This window comes from Aspergillus bombycis (genome assembly GCF_001792695.1).
Source record: "Aspergillus bombycis strain NRRL26010 chromosome Unknown contig00068, whole genome shotgun sequence".
Taxonomy (NCBI): domain Eukaryota; kingdom Fungi; phylum Ascomycota; class Eurotiomycetes; order Eurotiales; family Aspergillaceae; genus Aspergillus; species Aspergillus bombycis.
The window spans coordinates 101,874-125,870 of NW_019170070.1; the positions used below are offsets into that span (position 1 = coordinate 101,874).

Consider the following 23,997-nt stretch of genomic DNA (forward strand, 5'->3'; position numbering starts at 1 on the left):
CCACGTGCAGAAGCAGCCACGCGGGTTGATCCTCTGTTGCACCCGCGTGGCTCGACTACTGTGGAAACTGGAAGCTGAGCATCTATGCATACTGGCCTTCAAGCTTCAGGTGGGGGTGCAGAACAGGATACGAGTGGTCATAGTACTCTTATATATACTGCTGTATGTACATACAACTACATATGAGTACAATATGTCCGTGCAATGAAACATATCCACTTTGATAAGATACCCATACTGTTAAGACTATTGGAAACAAACTAAATAGTTTCAACTTAAAAGTCGGCGTTAAGAACCAACAGCGGGGTGTTCGCCCCTGCCATGACTTCATGGATTTCTAGCTGAGTTGGTTAGTTATACATAGTATTACATACACTGGAATTACCTCCAGTAAGTGACGATAAGCGGTGTAGAAAGCGGTCTTAGATCACCCGATTCTTTCCCACGAACGCTTGGTCACGATAAAAACACACCAGAACTACAAGCATTCACGGGACTTTCTGATTTCTAAGTTCAGTAAACCCCTTCTGAGATCGTTACTTGATTTAAATCAATCAAGAATAGTTGCCTAGTGTAAAAAATGCCGAAGCCAAAGTCTCTTCTGAAAGAATCCAAAGCCAAGAACAAAAGGAAAACCACTCAACAGGTACCGTATTCACAGCATTTTGATATTCACTTTTACCCATACGCTTGCTCATTTTTGACAGGCTCCAGAGACTGCAGATGAGTTCTTAGCTGGTGAGTCTTTCTGAACCCCAGACTTGCACCACTGTCCTACTATGTCTTTGGACGGATAGAAACTGTTTAATCCACCATCGATGCAGCCATAGCTAAACATATGCAGTTGGCGTCGAACAGGAAGAGGCTGGCGAAAAATGGCGAGCCGGTGATGCAGCAAAATCTATGCGCTTTTTCATGCGCGCCATTGCAACTTATGATGATGGCCTGAAAAGGCATCCTCATGCAGTTGACTTGGCATACAACAAGTATGTAAGCAGACCGCTTTATCCTCACTGTTTGATGCACAAGTGGGCATGCCATTGCAATCAGCGACATAAGCTTACCGTCAAAAAGGGCAAGAGTTCAATATGAAATCACCCAGCACCCCAAGTTGGCTGCACAACTGCCTGCCCCACTAGTAGATATTTTAAACATAACGCTACAGTCCCACAGGGAGGCCCTCAATCTAGATCAAGACAATGCGGATGCTCTTTTTAACACCGCTCAAGTGCTCACAAGCCTTGCCGAGGTAGTCACGGACACCAAACATCCATCTGACGCACAACTTTGCCGGGCAGTCAAATACCTGCAGGAGGCAATAGAGCTCTTCCAACGTTGTCTCATTATTCAAGAGATGCGATATACTGAAATGCAGGAACAAATCAAATTGATGGAGTCTGGAGATGTGGGCCCAAGCCAGGGAGAAATGCAAGAGCAAACCATGCAGAAAAGCACAGAGCATGCAGGCGAATTGAAGTCTTCTGATCAACAAGAGCAATGGGCTGCTGTGATTGAGCCAGTGACCAAGGATACCCTCGTTGACACAGCGGTGGCACAGTTGGAGACGCTCACAACCCTCTGCAACTTGCTTACCTTTAATCCCGGAGTCGGACTTGGTTGGGTTGAAGAATCCTCTGCAGACTTGCTCCAAGAGAAGATCGCTGCATACGTTGAAGGTTCTAGCAGACACTACGAGGCATCTTTGGCCCGTGCCAAATTTACCTGCGCTCTGAACGAGGTGCTGTACCGAAGCGGGCGAATCGAGGTCGAAACGTATCAAACAGAAATCGCACGTGTCTTTGGTCCTAATCTAGACCTCTCTGCGGATCCCGAAGGTCTCTGCAGCAAAGCAGATGCGCTCACGTCGTTCAACACAGCCGTTACGGATTTGCCTCCCTCGCATGACCATGAGGTGTTTACAAAGTCACTATTGTTGCGGTGGCAATCACTATCGGCTGCTTTGGATGCTTTGATGAAGGCTGCCCAACTTCCTGATGCAGATAACCTGCCCAAAATTCATGTTGCGCGAGGAGACGTAGAGATGAACAGGTGGAGACTCGGCATGTCTCCGTGGGAATACACCATGGCTCAACAAAATGCCGCTGTTCTCCTTCGGAACGCTCAAACATACTACCGAGGCGCCGCAGCTCTCGCACGGAGGGATGGGAATGCAGACGAAGAGCGTGATGGAACATGTAAGGAAGCCCTGGCGGCCGCTTTGGAAGGCAAGAAAGAGAAATTGCAGCAGCTCAAATCCACCGCGTTTAAGGAGCTTATGATTGTCGCAGAAGATGTGGTGGATGACGGGTGGCTAAGCCCCCGGGATTTGGAAGCACTGCTGTCGTAAATCTGCCCCATTTATCAGGTCAGCAAGGCAGCTCTTTCGCGCATGGTGACGTTCTGCATGTCGTAGACAACACGTATCTAGCTACCAATCATATATCCGATCTAGCTTTGACCTCTTCTTCCATCTGTAAAGCTTCCTTACGAAGATTGTTCTCCATACTAAACTGCGTAGCAGCGGTCGCAGCGCCCTCCAAGTCTGCAACCACAGACTCAAGGCTTGACAGCAGACCCTCAATCTCTGATCTCTGAGACTGGATCCGTTGAGACAACGCCACGTTTTCGCTCTGTACAGACTCTATGTTCGCATTCAAAGTTGTTTGAGCTTCCTGTAAATGCGGAGCAAGACGTGCGCGATATAGTTCCTCCGGAGTTAATGTATGGGGTCTAAAAGAGATGTTAGCGAAAAGTTGGCTTCATGATAAACCCCCTCCCAAGATTGATGAAAGGAAGAACCCTCCTGGCCACCTCCTCTCCAAACCTAAAAAGACAACCAAGACAAAAGAGAAGGAAAAAGGAAAGCCATACGCAACATCTCCCTGTCCCTGTCCACGGTCTCTCCTATGCCTCGCCTCCCCCATCAACCTATCTAACTCATTCAACTGCCTTATCGCATCTCTCTCGTGTACAATATCTTCGAACTCCGCCCTTGCACTTTCCTCCAATTTCGCATTCAGCTGTCTCCAAACCGACTCTAGACTAGCCGGAACATGTTTCGCAGGGGTGGGAAAGCACCCGGAGAAGTTGGCATAGGAATTTGCTCGCAATGTACGCAACAATGCCTGGTTGAATGTCTTCTGTAGGACGGTAGCGCGCGGGCCGGGTGTTAGAGGGACTGGCGCTGGTGGGGGCGGAGAGGGCGAAGCGTCTTGTCTGGAGGGATTGAGATTGTTGCTGCTGTCTTCGGCCATTTTCTTTGTTTTGTTCCTTCGTCCAGTTTAGTCCAATCTATCCGCCTTTTCTGTTACGTCTTCTGGTCGGCGTATGTGAGCGTGTTGTGTTGGTAAGCCTGGTTTGAAAGGTATAGGGCCAATGTCTACAAGAAACGCGTCAGTCACATGATGAGCTTAGGTCCGCAGTGGGTCCTCAGGATTTATCGGCCGTTTGTACGGAGTACCTCCTCCAGGCTTTCTCTCTCTTCGCTTGGCAAGATATGCGTGATTACTAGTCTCTTGTTGGATGGGGCTAATTGACACTACATCATTCCATCACTATCCCTATCGCCATGACGCTGACGTCGATGGTGGGATTTGTGCTCCCTATATACACGTGCATAGTACTTGACGGTCACGTCATCTACCTGCTATCTATCGGCTCCATGCGTCCGACTTACTCCATGATCTTCGAATAACTATATATCGCCCAGTCAAATATCATTGGAACTAGCGAGTCAAACGTCGAACGCTGTCGTTTGAGCTATAATTCTGTCCGATATGTCCTTCATAGTCTACTCCACCCCTGCATCCGGGGTCTCTCACTAGACTGCCTCTCCTGATGTCCCAATAAACTGCCTTAAAAGCCGGCCATGAGATGGACATATAGATAATACTGTTCCAAAATCCCTGGAGCGGAAGAACAAAGCTCGATACATAGTTCAGAGCAAAGTTGTATGAATTAGGATAGGCAAGTGAATATGCCCGGTTAACCGTCGAAGGAACCTGGAATCATTAGCCATGATTTCACCTAGAGTTGACCATAGTAATTACGAACCCAGGTGACAATTAAGGCAATGAAGAAGAGCATCGCGTACTTTGTATACGCCCAAGCCGCCGTACTTGTGTCGGACATTGCGCGGCGGCGGGACCATGACTCCGAATGAGAATGTTTCATTGCTTTCAACGGGAGGCCGCTGGAGTGTCTGCTCACGAAGCCGCCCTCGATGGTGACAGAGTACGGGTTGTAGAATGGGGATACAGGGTTACACAGTTCTTCGACAGTTGGGTGATTATTCCCTTGTTGGGAGCGTGTAATTTCACTCGTTACGCGGATTTCCGTTGTTGCCCTAGTGTAGGTAGACTCGAGGGGGCGTTCGGTATCGCGCATCTCAAAACCCTCATAATGTTCTGCGGTCGGCTCGCCTTCATACCTGGGATAGGAATCTGCCGAGTCGAGGTTGTCAAGCTGCCGCAGCTGGCGTCGTCGTTCCCAGATGACACCACCAGTGCGGATGTAGATCGCCAACGTCAAAACAATAAAGAACCAGACTGGGCCGTAGAAGGCCGCGATCCGTAGCCAGTCCCAGGTCTGCGAAACCCAACACCAGAGCTACAGCTATGTGTGAGGACTTGTCTATCTCACTAGGTTCGGTCACTTACCACCGCATAGCCGTAGACCTTGCCCCGGGCCTTGGTCTTGATGAAGAAGTACGCGACAGAGGGGATGAGAGGTAGTCCGTAGCAGAAGAGGAGATATTTCCACTCTAGCCGTCGCAGTTGCTCGGAGTTGTATTTGTAAAAGAACGTTAAGTAAACATTACAGGCCATGGCGAAAGTCCATAGGGCATCGGCGGGCATGAACCTGTCACGGCATTAGCAGTTTGTTGAGTGAACCACCGTTTTGTCTCTCGGCTTCTTCGGACTAACCATTGGATCAGGAAGGCTTGGAACTGACATAGGGGACTACCGAGCCCCATGTGAATGCCTGATTGAGAAATGACGGTTGCGATATTGGTCATCAGATTGCCCCAAGAAGCATAAAACACCAGGCGGTTGATGGGCTTGCGAAAAGCACTCGAGCTAAGGAAGGAGACGACAATGACGGTGGTGCCGGTTAGAGAGACGGCCGAGCAAACCCGTTCGGTTACTGAGATGGCGTATAGTTGTTGTTCCGACAGAGACATTGCGAAAAGACCATGCTGAACCCGAAAGCGAACCCGAAGACAAAGTTGGTATCTGGGTATCACGCGCAGAAAGCCACAATCCAAGTAGCTATACAGAAGCCAACTCCGTTAAGATATACGTAGGGACGAGCAAAGCCCCTTTGCCAGCTATCACCCGAGGGGCAATATAGCAAATTGATTGATTAGGAAGAACAGGACTAGCTCTGCGGGCGAGGATGCCCAAGAGGGAGTAAAAGATCTGACGTGTATCGGAGGTACATACATCGCATCACAGTATCATATATGGGGCACAGTCCTCTTTAAAACATGACGACATGAAAGTATGTGGAGAAATCGCCCACAGCCAGACAAAGGGAGCAGAGGGTCCCAGCGAGGGTTCCACCTTTGATGAGTTGGGGGTAGATGGAACCGCAGCCGTCCTCTCACCTCCGCATCGGTCTGTACTCTACGAACGCTCATTTGTGGAGGAGGGAGAATGAAGGGGATCCTTTGGGTCTTGGACGCTGGTAAAGTTTGTTCCGAAAAAGGGTTCCATTAGTATATGCATACTAGTAATGGGGGGGGGGGGGAAAACCTAACCTTTTCCATTTCATACTTTTCGCCCTATCACAACCGGTCCTTGAATGATATATATGGATATATAAAGAAATACCTAAAACGAAAAAGAAAGAAACTTCAATCAAAATTCTATAGTATGAGATAGGAGTTCTTGCGAGGAGGACTGGTCACACACCTTGTAGGGCACTACCTAGTTGCAAGGTTATGGTTCTTCCGTTGGTAGGAAGTAACTTTTTTATTTCCAGAATGAACCCAACCTTCCCAAAGAAAGGGAAAAGAAAGGGAAAGAGAAAATAATAACAATAATAATAATAATAGTAATCAAGATTAATAAAAAGTAATTGCCCCTAGTTTATTCGCGGCCTTTGCAGTGCGTGGCAGTCTTTTCTCTTTACTCCTGTCTTTCCGAAGCACAAGTGTACATAGAAAGAACATAGGTATATTAAACATATATACTCCGTATATATCCATGATATCTTCACCGTATACTCCCCTAGGAGAGTCCCTTGCGTGACATCACCCCAGAGTTGATCCGGCCTTTAAATCCCGAAAGGATCCCCATGCATCTCCACCCTCAATAAGCCTCCTCCTACTAGTACGCAGTACAACGGTTATATCTCCAGGGTTGGAAATGCAGAAAGTGACCATGGTGCTAGCTAGTCTGTAATAAGCTATGTCTGCATTAGTGCAGCAACTAATATTTATAGAGAAAGGATGATCCCGTGTGCATGTACCAGGCCAAGTCCGACTGTAAAAAAGAAAAGGTACGGGCAAATGAACGCCACGAAAGCCCTGTGATCCACATGAAACAAAGAGCATTTACATAACTAGTGGTGGGCATATGACCCACGGTTGTTGCAAGAACAAAGGGACGTGTGTATCAAGCATGTCTCGAATTATATCCTCGCTGACTCCAGCCTTTGCCCAATAGACAATTGCCCTTGAGAGGGGTTCACAAAGAACATAAAAAAATAAAGCAAACACGCCCCCAAGCATCGGTCAGGTAATCGAGTATGATCACGGTGAGCCGCGATATAATAAGGGAAAGAAATAATGGAAAAAGAGATAGAAGGGGAACAAAGAAAAAGGCATGGCTAATGGTAGCTAAGCCCTCATTCATCGACCCGGTCCTTCCTTTCAACAAGAACTGTAGGGTTTCGGCCAAAACTACCGCGATTCATATGCCATGTCGTATAGACATCCTAATAATGGCAAAGTACCAGTATGGTGCTCTATTCGGAATATGGTGGAGTAGATCACTGTGCGTGGCCATACAACGAACTGTGCATCCCGGATAAACAAACCAGTATAAGCATTTAGTGCGAATTTTGTTCTCAGGTATAACGCCATGCTCCCTCCCCAATCTAAAACAGACCCGTCGTCTCGTCATTTCTGTCAAAAATGATAGGGGGAAAAGATAGAAAAAAAAGAGCAAAGAAAGGAAAGAAGCGGAAACGAAACGGCAAGTGCCCTGTTTCATTAATACGCCTGCTGGGAAGCAACCATCCCTCCATATCCGGACATTTGCTGTTGCTGTTGCTGTTGTTGCTGCAGCTGTGCCTGCATTTGAGGCAGATCATGGAACCACGGGTGCTGCAGTGCGTCGTGGGCACTAACTCGCATCTCTGGTCGTAGTTGGAGCATCCGGTTTAGCAAATCAAGCCCGAGAGGATCGATTTGGGGCAATATGAGGCCTAGGTCTTGTGTCGCATAGACGTGGAAATTAGGCTTATATTCGGGCAACTGAGAGATACCCGGCCACGAGCGCTCTGACGGCGTTCCCATGAGACGGAAGATCTTCTGCAACTGGTCCTCATTGGTGGTGCCTGGGAACAGCGGACGGCCAGTGTACAATTCCGCCATAATACACCCGGCAGACCAAATATCAATGCTTGTATTATATGTCCTGCTGCCGAGGAGGACATCAGGAGCGCGGTACCATAGGGTCACTACTTCGTTCGAGAAGGTATTGACGGGAATGCCAAAAGCCCGGGCAAGACCGAAGTCTCCTAGTTTGAGTTGTCCCTTTTTATTAATCAAGAGATTCTGGGGCTTCAAGTCGCGATGGAGGACTCGATTCTCGTGACAGAACGCGATGCCCTTGAGGAGCTGGTGCATGAATGACTTGATCGTCGCCTGGTCTAATTGTCCCCGTTCGCCTCGGGTGTCCATGTACTTCTTCAGGTCCTTGTCCATATATTCAAAAACGAGCATCAGCTTGTTTTCGGTATGGATGACGTCGTAAAGCGAAACAATGCTCTCATGCTTAAGTTCTTTCATCAATGATATCTCTCGAATGGCCGTCGATGGCGTCCCCTCCTCGGAATCGAGATGGATTTCCTTCAGAGCCACTAGTTCGCCAGTCTGACGATTCCGGCCCTTGAATACCTGCGACCGTCTGTATGAGCAAAAGCACGAAACTTGATACCGGGCGATACGGTTGCGGAGAAAAGGTCAGAGTGGTGTAACCCCGGGGTCAACATACAGTGGCATACGTTCCTTCTCCAAGCTAGAGGCGGGTTAGTTACACACTTCCCTCCACGGATTGCATATATGAAGAAGGAAAGAAGCGCGCACCTTTTCCAGCTGCTGAAAAGAGCTAGGCTGCTGCGCTTTATCCATCGTCAGCGACGCAACAGGGTGCGAAGTTGGGGATTTCGGCGGCGGGGGTTTCGAGCGTTGATGGTTGAAAAGAAATGACTTTGGAGACACAAGTGTCGTAATAATGTCCAGATAAGTAGAAGTAGGGTGTTGTTGTTGTTGTTGTGAGTGAGGGTTCCTCAGGGTTCTTAAGCTGCTGTGATTGTCCATGTCCGTGATCCCCTTGTTCCCATTTAATTGGAGCCTTATTTTTGAGCCCCGCGGCGGATAACCACAAGGGCCAAAAGGGTGCTGAGCTGAGGTTGGTGGTTACCGTACCGTACGAAATCACATTACAAGTTATGCTGTAACCCGACGACTAGTTGCCGGCGGCTATGTAAGGTACGGTTGGCGGAGCGCTAAGCGCTTTGCAATTATACCTTAATACGAAGGTATATATACTACTAGTAGTAGATAGCACTTGCCCTAGTATTACTACGAATCCTCTAATCCTCTACATCATCAGCGGAAAGTCAGGCATGCTTACACGGAGTAAACAATAGCGATGACTGGGACGTTCAACCCCCCCAAAAAAACACACAACTCTATCTGTTCTATACAACTCTATTATCACGGGAAATTCCCTAATACATCCAGACAGAATAATTTCATGCGTGGGTAAGAGAGGGGAGCTGGGCAGCAACAGGGGGCAAAATCAGATTGGAGTTGAGACTGCAACGAATATGAGGGGCATCCGGCTCCATCTTCCCAAAGAGGACCGACTCATTTCGGACCCCTCCAATATTGATGATGCCTATGGGCATACCCCTTTTATGAGCTCGTTCGACCAACCTCCATGCTGAAAAAGTGGCAAGACTGCTTCCAAGGATGAGAAGCCTTCCTGCGTCATCAATTGCCTCCTCTGCAGCCGTTTTCACTGCTGGGTGAATGTTTTCGCCAAACATAATGACCGCAGGCTTCAAAACTCCAGCAGTCGAAGATGGTAGCCATGCACCGTCGCTTTCTACCTCTACCCTAGCCGGCGTGCCATCTCGGAGACGAGGAGGTTTCTCTAAACATGTAGAACAAGACGGGTATCGGAACGTAGAGTAGGGCGCCTCGGCTAAATCCACATCTCCATCGGGGTTAAGCTTAAGACCTTTCCGTCGCTGTTCCTCGGGATTATTTGTGTTGAGAGCCCCGGTGTCAACCATCTTGGCCAAAAACTCTGCCCAGGCTGGATTGAGCTTTTCAAGGGACTTCTGAAATTCGTCTCGAGGGAATTGATTGTGACAGCTGGTACAGACGACCGATCTTAAGTAGCCATGAAGTTCGATGGTTGGTAGTTTCGAATGGGCTATTGGATGGAAAGAGTCGACATTTTGTGTCACTACGGAGCTGAGATATCCCTTCGCGCTAAGGTCCCTAATAGCCCAATGCGTTGAGTTGGGCTTTGCTTTCACAAGTCCTGGCCAGCCGACAAAGCTCCTAGCCCAGTATCTCTTGCGAAACTCATGCCGTGTCAGAAATTCATGAAAATAAATAGGCCGATATGTTTTGTTTGTGACGTATGTGCCGTTCTCTCCTCGATAATCGGACAAGCCAGATGCCACCGAGATTCCCGCACCAGTCAAGAGAACAGTCTGGGAATACCTCCCGACGTCAACTCCACGAAGGTAGGGTGACGGAGCAGCAGTCAAAAATGACAACAGAGCATCAATAGCTCCTGAAACAGTATGAGCAGATGGCGGTACAATTACTGGTGGCGGCAGCGGGCCGGTGAATGGGATTCTGATCGACGGAGTCGTCATTGAAGCCGCATAGTTGGCCGAAACTGATGAAAGAAAAAAAGAATGTATATGTTTGAGAGAGACTGCCGTTAGTTGCTCAACCTACTGTAACTCCATGGGGTATCATTGGGACAATATCAGTAGGTCTGTTTGTTGGGTTGGCCACTGATCGCAAATGCCGTCATTGATAGTAGCTGACTCATCCAACACATACCCTAACTCATGCAAAGGATCACCTGACCAGGGTTTTGTCTTCATGACATGCTGCGGAAGGTAGCATTTCTTATGCATGTGTGTCTCTATGCTTGCTGAGTTACATCTCGACAACTATAGTATCATATACAATGCTCTATTAACAGGGTTTAGCTCGTGAAAGGAGTCTGGATTATAAAGGTGGTCTGTGCAGCCTCGACTACCCCGGATTTGTAACCACGTGATCGCCGAACAGAGTCTTCGAGCGTCATCGTTCTCAAGCCCTCTTTTTTGCCCTCACAGAATTGTGGAATTCCATGATAAAGTCGAGATTTTTCTTTCTTATCCATCAGTAGCCTAAGACTGAACTGGGTGGATCACCCAATTCGTCCCTCTACTCGTGTTAGATATGTTTCAACCTCCAGTTGGTAATATAGATCTAGAAGCTCTCAGCGGTATTTGTGGGTATGTGTCTGGGCGAGGAGGTGTAAAAGATAACCAACTAATGTTGATTAGATCCATATCCATTGCGTGTTGGGTTGTTGTATTTTCTCCCCAGATCATAGAGAATTTCCGTCGTGGATCAGCAGATGGCCTCTCACTTCTCTTTCTTGTTATCTGGTTAGCGGGCGATGTATTCAATATCCTCGGGGCTGTCCTGCAAGGCGTCCTGCCGACAATGATCATTTTGGCCGTGTACTACACGCTCGCCGATATTGTCTTGTTAGGCCAGTGTTTCTACTATCGAGGATTCACCCTGAGCGATGAACCGTCACCACCGAGCTCGCGCCTCCAAGAATCAGATGCCGAAGACCAGCCTTCGTTTCCTGGAAAGGTATCAGAGCGAACAACTCTACTATCCGCAAAGGCGAATGATCATTCCTACCAGGCGCAGCTCCAAGAGCACACGGGAAACGGATACCCAACGCCAGGGCCGTCCGGTCAACAGCCCTTCCCACACCATCAAAACCACAGGAGACACTCCGCAACCTCCTTCAGGGATATTCTCCACTCCAACGTGGATGGAACACACCTCTCTCCCGTGACACCTTTTGTTGAACCCTCGGTGAAGGAGGTACGTCCTGTGCGCAGACTCTCCGCCCTCCAAAACGCCCTATTCAAACTCTCCACCGTTGTCTTAGTCTGTGCCGCCGGTGTACTTGGCTGGTATGTCAGCCCTGGATCATCAAAAGGCGAAGATAAACAGGATGACAGCGGGTCTCTCTCCTTCGATATCCTGGGTCAAGTATTCGGCTACCTATGTGCAGCCCTGTACCTTGGATCTCGTCTGCCCCAGATCTTACTCAACTACCGACGGAAGTCCACGGATGGTGTATCCTTGTTATTCTTCCTCTTCGCTTGTATTGGCAACTTAACTTACGTTCTTTCTATACTTGCTTATTCCCCTGTCTGCAAGGGGGAGTACACCCAAGGAAGAGTCAGCCAATGTCGACCTGGCGAAGCTGCTGCCCTGTATGGTCGGTATATACTTGTGAACTTATCTTGGTTAATCGGGAGCTTAGGAACACTATTCCTGGACATGGTCATCTTTGTGCAATTCTTCTTGTATCAAGACAATGGGTACGGCGAGACTGAGGGAACTAGTGAGGAAACTTTGAGGGGATGATTCCGTTCATTCCTACAAGCAGCCATGCTATGTTTCTGGTCTTTCTTTTTTTTGCTCATCCTTGCTTTTGTCTGTCCTTATTTGCCTTCGACTGAAATTCAAGGGTGGCGTCACGGACAGAGGTGGGGATTCAAAAGGCAACTATTCTCCTTTCTTAGTCTTGCGCATCAGGCTATGCTTTTTCTCATTGTGGGAGGCGTTTGGGGTTTTTCTAAACTTCGTGTATACAGATACTTTAGCCTCTCAAAACATAGAATGAAAGATAATATCCAACCAGATCGTTACTTATCAGGGGTCATCTCTGCGGCATATTTTGATGCAAGAAATTAAACGCTATCCTAACAGAAGAAGAAGAAGAAGAAGAAGAGGAAGAGAAAGAAGGACACCGCTAGAAGCGACAATGGCCACAACGCCGTTAGTGCCTTTCATCGTCAGCTAACCTGGGAATACGGGGAGACCCAGCTGAACTCCAAATCAAATACAAGAGTGTTACAAATCAGTCGCTTGGTGGACGAGGCTCCACCTTTCCTTTGCTCACTTCCGACCAATTAGTGCTTAGAGAGGTGCCCTGACTTTCAAGGTAACTTTTATTCATGGCCCGACGGGTATTCTCGTCTGCGTTGGCGTAGAGTTTCTTAAAGAACGCATCGACGGCGTCACCTCCGTCAAAGTCGGAGTCAACTGAGTCGGCACCTTCTGATTCGTCTCCAGCATCGTCTGCTCTTGAGTCCGTTGGTTCTCCGTCCTTGGCTTTGCCTTTGCCTTTGGGCTTGGGCTTCTTTGCTGTGAGCGACGACGCCAACTTATCCCAATCTTTGGGTCCATTGCGGGATGAAGATGGGTATGTTGGAGCGGAACTACCGGCAGGAGTTGGGTCCAGGGCAGCTTGACGACCAGAAAGCTTGATGTTGTCTGCGGAGGCCTCGAGAGCACCCCATTTCTGGCCAGGGGCGCGTTTCTTTAAGACAAGCTCAATCTTGGTAGACATGACAGAGACCTTGGAGGAGGATGGGTCGACTGATGCAAACAAAGGATCAAGCGTGAAATCAAACTCAGCACCAGCTGGGAGAGGGAATTGGAGAGACACCTGTAGGTAGGCATGGTCAGCATAGTATTGATTGGAATCTGTGGAAGAGAAGGGCCGTTTGTAGATGACCCTACCGATTCATCCTTTAATTCAACGTCAACTTGATCTCCGGGTACCCCTTTGACGTAGAGAGTCACAACAACGGTCTCATTAGATTGGTACCACTCATGCCGAACCTTTTCAGACGGAGGAACAGTAGAAGGAGCTGCGGAAGGGGTGCTTCCAGTAGCACCACTTTGGCTATCCGACGTTTTGGACGTCGAAGCTTCCCCTGTGGCCGTTTTGCCGGCTGCGGTAGGCTCACTTTGGGCGCTGCTAGCCCCGACTTTTCCGGATTTGAGAGTATCCAACTGGTTCTTAAGCTCCTTCTCGGTCGGAACTTGTACACCACTCGGATATTCCGCAATGGTAACAGCAGCCTTGTCATCCCCTTCAGGCAAATTATTAAGCTTGCTTTTGACCTTGAGTATCCAGATAGGCAGCTCCTGCTCATACCCATTCTTCGATGTGGATCGAGCGCCACCAGCCATACCCATAGCATCCTTCATCCTGTCTGATTTGTCCGTATTCTCCGCGCCCGCGCCGGTTTTCCCCTGGATGATCTCGAATACAAAGCTCGCATCACCATATTTTCCAAGCTGGTATAATGCAACACCACGTCTCATCTGAGCAGCTAAGATTAACTCCCTCTTTCCACGTTCCCGCGCCAGGGTTAGAGCAATCTCCGCATCGCGCAGCGCTGCTTGGGAGTGGGGACCTCCATCTGCCGGTTTGACTCGAGAGTAGGCGGTTGATCGTTTGAGGTAGTATGGCGGTGCGCGAGGTAGTTCGATCAGGGCTTGTGTGAAGTAACGGATAGCACCAGGGAAATCGGAGGTCGCGAGGGCCTTGTCACCCTGTGTTGCGGAATTCATATTAGTTAGCTTTGTGGGAGCTATGAGCTCCGCAGCTTGATGTATGTACGGTAAGCCTAGCACTGGGGCGCGGGGACTTGAGGCAGGGAGGGGGGCAGAAGTTATAGCAGAGAAGAACAAAGACTTGTTTCTGCTCTGAGGTGATGGGATGGTTCAATAGATGTTTCCATCACTTTTCCTTCAGTTTCTTTCTTTCTATTTGGGTTGGAGACTGCGGGGGAGGCTTATGTCAGCAGATGCAAGAGTTCATCCCTCAGTCACATGTAGTCACATGAATCGAAGGTCTCACTGTTCGTTAACGTTCATTACAACTGAAAATTAAAAGCTATTTGTACATGTAATAAAACATTGGCCAGGTTGTTTCCCTTCAGATGGCGGGTCCAGCCCCTTTACAGGAGCTCCTCATTGCCAAATTTCCTGCTGTATAGTCCCAAAGCGCGGATAGGCCAATAGAACTTATAGTTAGGGTATGAAATCATACTAGACTCATGTCAGCATAACTTATCTATGATACAGATAGAGAGTACTCACCAAGATTGGTTGAAAACACCCTCGATAGCTTCCTGCAGCCACTCCCCATTGGGTTGCTGACGGGACATCATAAGTTTCATGGCCTTGCGAAGCGGCTCCTTGTCCGGGTAGCCTGCCTCCATCAGGGCAAGGCATGCCCAAGCAGTCTGACATACTTGGGATTTCTCATGTTGGGTGTACTCATGTCGCTCACTGCTGAGGTAGGATTCACCCCAGCCTCCATCTTCCTTTTGCTTGGAAATGAGGAACTCGCAACCTCGACGAGAATAATCGCTATTTTCATAGGTCTCTCCAATACTCGCGAGACTTTCCAAAGCAAACATAGCCGCGTAGGTGAAGCAGATGCCCCAAGATCCATACCAGCTTCCATCTGATCTCTGCACGCGTTTGATGTATTTGACTGCTTTTTCTTTCGCCGCCGTAATCTCGTCGGAGCGGTAATCGGGATAAAACTTGCTGAACAGAGACAGCGCAGTGACGGAGGCAGTGGTACATTCGGGATAGTCGTAACCAATCATAATCCCACCGAAAACTTCAGCGGCATTCAGCCACTCTACCTTGGGCGATGCACGGGTGGTCTCATACTCTGTAAAACCACCAGAAGGATTTTGCATGAGTAGCAAGCAGTCAACACTATCCTTTAAGCGCTGTGTAGAGATCAATTTAGGATAGTTGTGTATTTCCTGGAGCTGAATACTCGACCGCAAGCCCTCGGCTGTGCAGTCGCTAACTGTGTAGCCCTGAGTTTTGTTGCTGAAGGGCCATGCGCCCTTCCGGTGCTGGCGGTAGCACTTCTCCTGGTCCGGTACATTCTCCCGCAGCTGGTGATTATCAAGGAATTCCAGGGCTTTTGTGAGCATGGGTCGCCATTTAGGATCATCCGCAAAGCCTGCAACGACGATAGCTTGTGTGATGAAGGATGTATCCCACGCCTGAACACCATTGGTGCCATTCATCAACATCCCTTCATTCTTCACCCACATATAATCATTTAGACGCTCTCGATGACGACGGACCGAATAGCTATCAGGGCCGTCATGGAGGTAACAAGCAACCATGTTCATTGGGTTGCTCACAGGACCAAGGCCTGCGTAGTCGGTATTTTCGTCTTCCATGCGAATCAACTCCCAGGTCCATTCTTCAGCACGGCGCACGAGTGCGGGGAACCGCAGGTAGGGATTCCAGGCATTGACTAAAAGTGAGTTGATCGTATTCAAGAGCCACGTCTCGGATAGTAATTGTCAGCCTTGTGAATCGAATTACGGTGCTTTGCGAAGTTAATTGAGTCGTACGGCTCAGTATACAGCTCGCTTCGAAGCTGTTTGGTAAGCGGATCCAGTGGATGAGTGAATTTCTTAGACCACAAGTAAGACATGGGCAAAAAGACCTGGCGAATATGAATCCACCACCGCCATGGGGCAAATGGGACCCAGTCGGGAAGAAGCCTAAAGTAAAATATCAGTACTCAAAGGGGACTAATCATCGACTGGAGGTGAAGGGGAAAACGAGGCAAAAGGGGGCAGAACGGACCAGATTTCGGGAGGAACGGGGTTGACGCAGTCCCAATCCATGACTCCAAGAATACTAAGCCAAAATTTTGCCCAGTGAGGTCCATAAATGGCACCGCCAAATCTATGTAGTAGCCCACGGGCCTTGATCATTCGATGGTCGTCCTCACTGACACCAATTAAGCGCAGCGCGACATAATTCATACAGGTACCAAACACGGAGCTGTGGGCCTCGATGTGGAGACCCCAGCCTCCATCTTCGGGGTGCTGACGAGCGAAAAGATACCTCTTGATCTCAGTAGCATACTCCGGAGGGATTGGAGTGTTAGTTACATAGTAGGTGATAAGGAGTCCTGGCAACAGGAACATCGGCCCACCATACTCACAGGCCCAATTGCCTGGGGGTAGTTGTAATTTAGAGAAGAATTCCAGGCCATTCTCTGCACATTGTAGTGGCGTCTTTGCAGGTGGCAGCTTGGGGAGTCCCTGCAGGGAAGTCAGGATCACAAGTCACAAGACCGCCCGAGGCAACGACGAGGGTTGGAAAACAATACCGTAGGGAGTCCCAAAAAGTACTTATCAGCTACCGACTGAGGCCATTTTGCATTCTCTTCATCGGATTCGAGGTAATGCCAGGTATGACGACCATCATCGTCCAACAATCTCCACCTTGAGTAGTCTGTTTTGGGATCTCCATTGGCATCGGCGGTCAAATGGCCCTGCGCCGCGGTTCTCCACGGAGCGACAGGATCGGCCATATCTGCTAGAGTGTCTAGCAGTGTTTGCTTGGATAAGCTAGCCTGAAAGAAGCCACCAAAATCCGAGAGATCAGAACCGTCTAGCAAGCAATTGCAAGGAGTGGACGAGAATGGGGGAAAAAAAACGCCGAATGATAGATCTGGGGTTGGTCGATCTATTGATGGCTTAGTCATCAGGGGCAGCGCTTGCTGCCTGAACCACGAGGCACTGATCGATATCTTACGAGTACAATTCTGTAAGTAGTACTGATACTGTGTACACATCTGCGTGTCTTGCTCTATTTTCACTTTTCCGTAGAAACTCTAGAAATAACCAATCTGCTCAGAACTGCACTGAGTGGTTCTGTTGCGACGAATTGCAACATGATTATGTTGCTATATTGTGCCTAGTATGGTGTCTTGTATTACTGAACATCCATTCTCACATATTCGATCATTCTTTGCATCCCATGGAAGACGCTTTAGAGCACATGGAATTAGGCCTTCTGCACGATACTCCTCAGGACAACCATATGTCAACTTCCCTGCGCCGGGTCAAGCAATACATCAACGAGACTCTGGCATCTGCCCTTGACGAACTATCCACACCAGGAGGCCGACCAACCATAACACTCAAACGAAGATCAAGGAACGTATCACTGTTCATTAGTTCCACAAATAGAGCTCTTGAAAGCAACGGAGCAGATACTTATATCATCTATTCGTGGCCCGGCGCAAACGCCTTCGAAGCATGGAAATTTAGTATATACATCATTTCATTGACGACACTATCAAGGGTCCTTGTACTGATCTTTGTGACAATAGCTGCTGTCTTTCGGGTTCTTGCAGTCATTGCAGATGCTATTGATACAGGTTTAGTAGTTTCCAAAAGGTCTGCGATTCGCACCGAGCTTTCCGCAACTTCTGATGCCTAAGCAGAGACATATATTACAGTGACCCAGTCTGCTTTGGGACACAGAAGATTGTTGACGCAATTGTTGACGATCTGGCCTACACCATTGGAGTTGACAGATCCGCATTGAATATTGTATGTGAGCTTCCTTTACGATGACTACACTTGAATTGACCCTGTCGGTCTGACGCCTTGGGCAATGTAACAGGAAGCAGCCGCAAAAGGACTTGTGACGGGCTATTGTTGCCTTCTAACTAAATCTGGGCAGATAATGGATGTTAGATTACCTGACAAGGTATATAGATCTGAGGAGTACTCCGCTCCCTATGTCAAAAGTCCCAACTAACCTGGATAGGACTGTCTGGTACCAAATTCACAAGACAACGGTGAAATTGACATCTCAGATGCTAACTGGGTCTTGATCATCGAGAAAGAGGTGCTACCATTGCCCTGTTATCTCGTTACGAATGCTCATCTAGTACACAGGCCATATACCGTCGACTTGCAAGAAGTAATTATCATACTAGAGCGGCCGCAGGAAAAGGGATTCTCATCACTGTAAACCCTCCTTAATCTGAATAACTGGGTCAGTAATCAACAATGACTAGGGCAAAGGCTACCCAGACCTCTCAACTAGAGCCTTCCTACGAAAAATACATGATAAAAGCCGTAGATCAGACAAAACCCTACCTTTCTATGGTCTAGTTGACAGCGATCCCGACGGCATGGCTATTATGTCAACATACAAGTACGGCTCAATGGCACATACGAACCAGAATGGAACGTTGAACATTCCTTGTCTCTGGTGGCTAGGCCTCCGAACGTCAGATGTCGTATCTGGAGCGCCGAGCAACGACGACGGGGCTTTGATTAGATTGACAGCGAGAGACAGAAAGAAGATCATGACCATGCTGTCGAACAACCCTGTATGGGCAGCCGAAGGACCCGAACTGGAATGGCGCACGGAGCTGCAACAAATGCTCATGCTGAACCTGAAAGCTGAAATCGAGATACTTTATGATTGGGATGGAGGACTGGAAGGATGGATTGACCAAAAGATGGCGGGTTTCTCTCCACTGGATGATTAGTACGACATTACCCATATATATGTATAATTCAAACAAGCTATTTACTTTCTATCAGCTCTGCCGAAGAAGACCTGCAAGAATAACAAAAGAGCGAAAACAGGCCCCGATAGAAGCGCCTTGAACAGTAATGATGTACCATAAACGCCATGGCCCCACCACTAACCAAAGATAGATGCATGCATCCATACCAAGCTATGCTGCTCACCAGCGAGCAATTACTACAAGCACAAGCTCGGCACAATTAAAGAGGTACCACGCCTCTCCATCATATTCCAACCCTGAGAATCGGAGAACACCCCTACAGTCCCAAGCCCTTCCGTACCTCATCACGAACCTTGCGCTCATAGTCACTCCTCCGTTCTCTCCACATTTTAGCCGCCTCAACATTGGCAGGACTCTCGTCATTTGGCTCAGCAAGCATACTCATGACAGAGATAAGAATCTTCTCGACGCTCTGAATAGGTGACCACCGCTCCGACGCATGCTCATAGTGGTTCGGGTCATCGCCGGGAGGATGAAGAATGGAGATACACACGGTTCCATTGGGATACACTGTCCAGTCACAAGATATAATCAGCCAAAGCTCCAAGCCTCCTTTTAAGCACCCAGCCCCCCGGCCATCATAGATAAGAACAGGGGAAATTACCGTTAGGATGCCAAACGCCTCCACCTACAAACTTCATTGTCGGCGGACTCAACGGATAATCTTTTGGAAACTTCAACTCGGCAGCAAAAACGCCGCCTTCAAAAGGCGTGCCTTGTGGACCCTCAATCAGGGCTTCCCAGTGGAACATGTCATCTTCAGTGACCGGGCCGGCGGTGATGCCGTCTGGTGGGTTGGTGGAGAGGTTCTTGTACTCATGGAAAAGACGTTTTTGCGCGACAGTAGACATTATTGCTCTCTAGTCCTGTTGCAAGAATGTGAATATAAAGGGAAAGAAGAAGAACGTGATTTCGGAGATTAATGAATTATTTAGCGTTGTATTATTCGTAGTGAGGCGGTTTTGCGGAGACAACGGAGTGGGGTTGAAGTGCGGTCTTAAATAGTGAAGGCTATCAACTGAAGATAACTCATAGAATTTTTGCTCTTTTCTGCTTGGATAAGCCGCGGTAGTAATATGAAGCGATAAAAATCGTTCCGGTTCCAACCTCAACGCGGTAGTAGATAGACAAGAGGAAAATGAAGTTGCCACTGGACAGAAGGAAAAGGATGGTTGATGCCCCAGGCCGCATATGTTATTGCCGCTGCTTATCACCGAGGGCTCGGCCCGCATTTATGCTTGCATTGATCGGCATTGCTACATCAACTTTCAAGATGTGAAAAAACAGAAAAAAAAAGAGAGATAGTGTCCATGTCCTAATTATAATACAAATGTATTTCTCTATACCAAGCAAAAAGCGCTTCTCATATGTAACTCCCGTAAACTTGTAACCCGCCGCTTTGGAGTAAACGCCTCGTAAAACACGATTAAAACCAATCATAATCATCACCGTCTCCTGCGTCGGCATCGTCTGCCGCCCATGGATCCTCTTGACTCTGGGCCCAAGGATCTTGCGGTTCATCTGCCCAAACATCTCCATAGGGGCCTGTTTGGCCGGAGGCAGGTGACTGCTGGTCTTTTGGAAGCGCTTGTTGATCTAATGGAGCGGACTGCGACTGATGCTCTCCCATCACGCCTCGAGACATCGCATCATATCCGGCTATTGCTCCAGCACCGGCAGCACCTGCAGCAGCACCCTCAGCTAGTCCTCCAGCTGCACCGGCCCGGCCGAGAGTTCCTGCAGCCGCTTCACCCACAGCCCCAGCTTCGCCGGCAGCGGCACCACCAGCGGCAGCCTCTCCGCCCATACCAGGAATCCAGATAGGCATGAAACCAAACCCACCAGTACCACTATGACGACTAAAGTAGTCGAAGTCGATGCTTACTGCAGTAGCCAACATGACTGCGCGCTGGTCGAGCGTCATGCCAGTAACAGCGTTGTTTTGTGCAGGTACCTGTTCAGGGCTAAAGGCAGCCGAGTCCATTCGTAAAGCATATACACCAGTATCTGTGAAGAGTTCGCGAGCGAAACCAGCAAAGTTACGGTTAACGGATCCGACGAGCTGATCATTGGCTGAGCGAAGGGAAAAATCCCACGACAAGAAAGGCTCATCAACGTAGGCGAATTGACCGAATTCGCCCATAGCTTGACCACCATTTGCCGTTTGAGTTAATTGCATCTCCTGAGCGTTGGACAGACCGGACTGCTGAAGAGGCCGGGAGACGGTGCCCATATCCGTCGCGCGGTCCGGGGAGTGATGGTAGATGAATAGGTTGTATTTCCGCCGTAATGGTGCCCACTGCTGCTGGGCCTCGCCGATCACGCGCATGTCATCCAGCCCTAGTGGCGACACCCGGGCATTGGAATCCCCTGTGGCCTGGATAAGCGAGCCCGACTGAATGTTTTGTAGAGAGGTCGAAGAGGAGTAGGCACTTCTAGCAACATCGAGAGGGTCGTATACGCGGATACGGGAATTAATCCATGAAAATGGTCGGTGAAACTAGCTAATGTCAGCGCCACACTGAAAGCGAGGAGGGTATTTTTCAAGGCTCACGCGCAGAACTTCATTCTCTTGCCTGTCAAAAACGTGCGTCACAAAACTCCTATGGGTTCGGAACCACTGTCGAGCCATCATGTTGGTCATTCCTCGCTCTTGCTCCGCCATGTACCCGATATGATGCCCATTCGCATCCATAATTACATACTTGTTGGCTTGCTCAAACCCACTACGGAAAAAAAGAGCGCCAAGTTAGCCGGTAGATTTCTGACGCTTTCGTAGGCCGGAACACTCACATCATAACATTCATGAGCTCCAGTTGCCGCTGCACAACTAGGCCAGAATTTGCCAATATGCCTATTGCAGGGTGGTTTTCCTTTAATACTCCACGAGGATCTTCTGGTATATGAACAGGGGAGAGCAGAGTGTTGTGGGTGGGGTCATAGTTCGGATTTGGGGAACTGGCATCATTCGCCGCTGAACTCAGTGGTTCCGGTTGTTGTGAGGGCATATCGCCCCTTTTTATGGGCTCTGGCCTTCGTATCGAATTTCGGGGGCCACGAGAGCTAACTCGTCCTCTGGTGAATGAACTTGACAGCGCTCGGCCGGGGGCTTTAAGCCAACGTACCGGCTGTAGTTGGAGTCTAGCACTCCACATGTCTGGGGTAAAGGTAACAGCTAGTATATAGTAGGTTGGCTCAGAGTAAAGCGCGACTAGTTCTGCAGAGGACCGTAATAGATAGTAGCGGGATGTTGTTGAGATATTGGAAAGATGCAGCAGGCGGAGACCATGACGAACTTGTCAATGGAGTTAAGCGGAGATAAGGAGGGGCAGAATCAAGCAGAAAGATGACATCTACCTCTATAGGCAAGGGGATAGGAGCAACGGGATTACTAGTATTTTCGTTGGAAAATACAACACCATGTAACTTTTACCAGCCAATTCCGGCGTTATCATCCTCACTGTAAGCACCGATGAGAGTTTACATATGCTATACAATCTATGGATATTGTGTTAAGACACCAAATCACCTCGCGCGCCTTGCATCATAACCAACTTGAACTGATATCACAAAGAATGAAATATTGAAAAAAAAAGATAAACTTAGTCCAATTGCGTATACCAAGTTAAGAATCACAAGACACCCTTCCGAGCCAACTCAATCTTGCGCGCCGCTTCGCCGGGTTGAAATCCTCCCTTCGAGATGCAGACAGCACTTCCTTCACCAAGTTCGATCTTATCTTCGTTGTCGGGGTGTGCGCATGGGCAATGATGAGGAAAATGGACGCAAGCAAGTGTGCCGGGACATAGATACTTGTCGCATTGAGCTGTAAGCGTGGAACATATTAGTCATTATCTAGAGAGTATGGAATAGCGCGCGAGGTGTCGTGATCAAGTACCTGATTCCCACATGTGCTGATATCGTGAGCTATCACTGGGCTCATTTTGAGCGGCTTGCTGCTGATGTTCTTGACGTCCGCCGCCAAACATATGCTCAAAGAACTGGAACTGAGCGTGGGCCACGGAGGCCAGGAGGAGCAAAGCTCCAAGGGTCCGGATCCAGAACTGCAGCATTGCAAGTAGAGCCAGATATACGAGCCTCCGAGGTTATTGGCTAAAGCGATAGTATGCCTTACCCAATGTAAGCAACATGTCACTGTTCAAAGTAACTTGTGTGATTTGTATGCAATGAAGCCAACTTTCGCAAACACACGTGACCTGCCAAGACCCAGGTTGGCCGCCGAGAAAAAGTCACCATAGGAAACCGCGAGCAACTCCGTCCAACATCCAGGAACATTGGGGAGTCGCCCGTCCCTTGCTAATCAACATGCTACAACAAAGACTACTGGCACCCCTCCGGGTGCTGGAGAGAGCGATTGTGCCGACGCTCCGCTCATCACAGCCAATCTCCCGACCACCACCACCATCGTCAGTACTCTCACGAACCAACACCTCCGCATCGACACCATTCTTGAACCGCCTCCTCCCCTTCTCTCAAGTCCGCCATGCCTCCCACGCCACCCAGGGTACGGCGAATCGACATTCCCGTGACCCTGCGGGAAAGCGTCTTGGTGCGAAACGTACTACCGGCGAATACGTCGTTCCGGGTTGTATCATTTTCCGTCAGCGTGGAACGAAATGGTTTCCAGGCGAGAATTGCTCACTGGGCAGGGATCATACCATCTATGCCACCGAGGCAGGCTATGTGAGATATTACTTGGATCCTGAACGGCACCCTGACCGGAAGTACATCGGCGTCTGCTTTGAGAAGGACGGCAAATTGCCTACGCCTCGGAATGCCCCGACCAGACGGAAACTGAATAGGGTCGCTGTCCCTCGCATCGATGACACCCCTACGCCGATTGCTGGACAGTCGGATCTTGTTGCCACTATTGACAATGGTACTATGGTGTCCAGCGTGGAGGCTGTGAATGCCGAGTCAGGCTCCCAGCTGCGTCCAGGTTATATGTACCGTGAGGCGAACTGGCAGATTGGTCGAGCAGCTGAGAAGGCCGGGATTACAGCGAAGCCGTACAGCCCCAAGAATCGTTGGTTGGCATGGAGGAAGAGACAGGCTAGGGCCGAGCGGGCTGCCCAGATGAAGAGTCTCAAGAACAAGAAGAAGGCTTCAAAGAAGGGCAAGGGTGGCCGCTAAATGATCATAGCCAACACTTCGCACGTTATCCTATGTCTTCGTATATCCCGAATGGTGTCACACGGTATCGGGCTTAAAGGTGCTTTTGTACTAT

The 23,997-nt window shown here is 49.0% G+C and overlaps 11 protein-coding genes across 11 annotated transcripts; 4 read left to right on the forward strand and 7 right to left on the reverse strand.

Annotated features, from left to right (window-relative positions):
• Positions 1 to 580: 580 nt before the first annotated feature.
• Positions 581 to 2,347, forward strand: ABOM_007162 (uncharacterized protein; the record flags this gene model as incomplete). Its single annotated transcript, XM_022534291.1, has 4 exons — positions 581 to 646; positions 708 to 738; positions 845 to 986; positions 1,075 to 2,347. 4 exons carry the CDS (start codon positions 581 to 583, stop codon positions 2,345 to 2,347), a joined length of 1,512 nt encoding a protein of 503 aa, XP_022387286.1.
• An 88-nt stretch (positions 2,348 to 2,435) lies between these two features.
• ABOM_007163 (PMF1/NNF1 family protein) lies at positions 2,436 to 3,254 on the reverse strand (the record flags this gene model as incomplete). Its single annotated transcript, XM_022534292.1, has 2 exons — positions 2,436 to 2,730; positions 2,872 to 3,254. The coding sequence occupies 2 exons, from the start codon at positions 3,252 to 3,254 to the stop codon at positions 2,436 to 2,438; spliced, it is 678 nt and encodes a 225-aa protein (XP_022387285.1).
• A 772-nt stretch (positions 3,255 to 4,026) lies between these two features.
• Positions 4,027 to 5,182, reverse strand: ABOM_007164 (putative cAMP receptor-like protein; the record flags this gene model as incomplete). Its single annotated transcript, XM_022534293.1, has 3 exons — positions 4,027 to 4,608; positions 4,659 to 4,860; positions 4,926 to 5,182. 3 exons carry the CDS (start codon positions 5,180 to 5,182, stop codon positions 4,027 to 4,029), a joined length of 1,041 nt encoding a protein of 346 aa, XP_022387288.1.
• A 2,037-nt stretch (positions 5,183 to 7,219) lies between these two features.
• ABOM_007165 (cyclin-dependent serine/threonine-protein kinase phoA) lies at positions 7,220 to 8,551 on the reverse strand (the record flags this gene model as incomplete). Its single annotated transcript, XM_022534294.1, has 3 exons — positions 7,220 to 8,128; positions 8,226 to 8,249; positions 8,318 to 8,551. The coding sequence occupies 3 exons, from the start codon at positions 8,549 to 8,551 to the stop codon at positions 7,220 to 7,222; spliced, it is 1,167 nt and encodes a 388-aa protein (XP_022387287.1).
• Positions 8,552 to 8,988: 437 nt separating this feature from the next.
• ABOM_007166 (putative SIR2 family histone deacetylase) lies at positions 8,989 to 10,131 on the reverse strand (the record flags this gene model as incomplete). The annotated part of the gene is made up of 1 exon (XM_022534295.1): positions 8,989 to 10,131. The coding sequence occupies one exon, from the start codon at positions 10,129 to 10,131 to the stop codon at positions 8,989 to 8,991; it is 1,143 nt and encodes a 380-aa protein (XP_022387290.1).
• Positions 10,132 to 10,711: 580 nt separating this feature from the next.
• Positions 10,712 to 11,929, forward strand: ABOM_007167 (PQ-loop repeat-containing protein; the record flags this gene model as incomplete). The annotated part of the gene is made up of 2 exons (XM_022534296.1): positions 10,712 to 10,767; positions 10,819 to 11,929. The coding sequence occupies 2 exons, from the start codon at positions 10,712 to 10,714 to the stop codon at positions 11,927 to 11,929; spliced, it is 1,167 nt and encodes a 388-aa protein (XP_022387289.1).
• Positions 11,930 to 12,425: 496 nt separating this feature from the next.
• On the reverse strand, positions 12,426 to 16,727 carry ABOM_007168 (lanosterol synthase; the record flags this gene model as incomplete). Its single annotated transcript, XM_022534297.1, has 6 exons — positions 12,426 to 13,016; positions 13,091 to 14,006; positions 14,462 to 15,653; positions 15,725 to 15,906; positions 15,992 to 16,455; positions 16,524 to 16,727. 6 exons carry the CDS (start codon positions 16,725 to 16,727, stop codon positions 12,426 to 12,428), a joined length of 3,549 nt encoding a protein of 1,182 aa, XP_022387282.1.
• A 449-nt stretch (positions 16,728 to 17,176) lies between these two features.
• ABOM_007169 (putative meiosis-specific topoisomerase Spo11) lies at positions 17,177 to 18,707 on the forward strand (the record flags this gene model as incomplete). The annotated part of the gene is made up of 7 exons (XM_022534298.1): positions 17,177 to 17,468; positions 17,532 to 17,598; positions 17,646 to 17,754; positions 17,828 to 17,914; positions 17,975 to 18,055; positions 18,106 to 18,177; positions 18,228 to 18,707. The coding sequence occupies 7 exons, from the start codon at positions 17,177 to 17,179 to the stop codon at positions 18,705 to 18,707; spliced, it is 1,188 nt and encodes a 395-aa protein (XP_022387281.1).
• A 298-nt stretch (positions 18,708 to 19,005) lies between these two features.
• ABOM_007170 (E2 ubiquitin-conjugating protein UBC7) lies at positions 19,006 to 19,600 on the reverse strand (the record flags this gene model as incomplete). Its single annotated transcript, XM_022534299.1, has 2 exons — positions 19,006 to 19,259; positions 19,354 to 19,600. The coding sequence occupies 2 exons, from the start codon at positions 19,598 to 19,600 to the stop codon at positions 19,006 to 19,008; spliced, it is 501 nt and encodes a 166-aa protein (XP_022387327.1).
• A 575-nt stretch (positions 19,601 to 20,175) lies between these two features.
• On the reverse strand, positions 20,176 to 21,757 carry ABOM_007171 (scramblase family protein; the record flags this gene model as incomplete). Its single annotated transcript, XM_022534300.1, has 3 exons — positions 20,176 to 21,249; positions 21,304 to 21,475; positions 21,543 to 21,757. 3 exons carry the CDS (start codon positions 21,755 to 21,757, stop codon positions 20,176 to 20,178), a joined length of 1,461 nt encoding a protein of 486 aa, XP_022387328.1.
• Positions 21,758 to 23,075: 1,318 nt separating this feature from the next.
• Positions 23,076 to 23,903, forward strand: ABOM_007172 (mitochondrial 54S ribosomal protein bL27m; the record flags this gene model as incomplete). Its single annotated transcript, XM_022534301.1, has 1 exon — positions 23,076 to 23,903. One exon carries the CDS (start codon positions 23,076 to 23,078, stop codon positions 23,901 to 23,903), a length of 828 nt encoding a protein of 275 aa, XP_022387326.1.
• Positions 23,904 to 23,997: the final 94 nt, after the last annotated feature.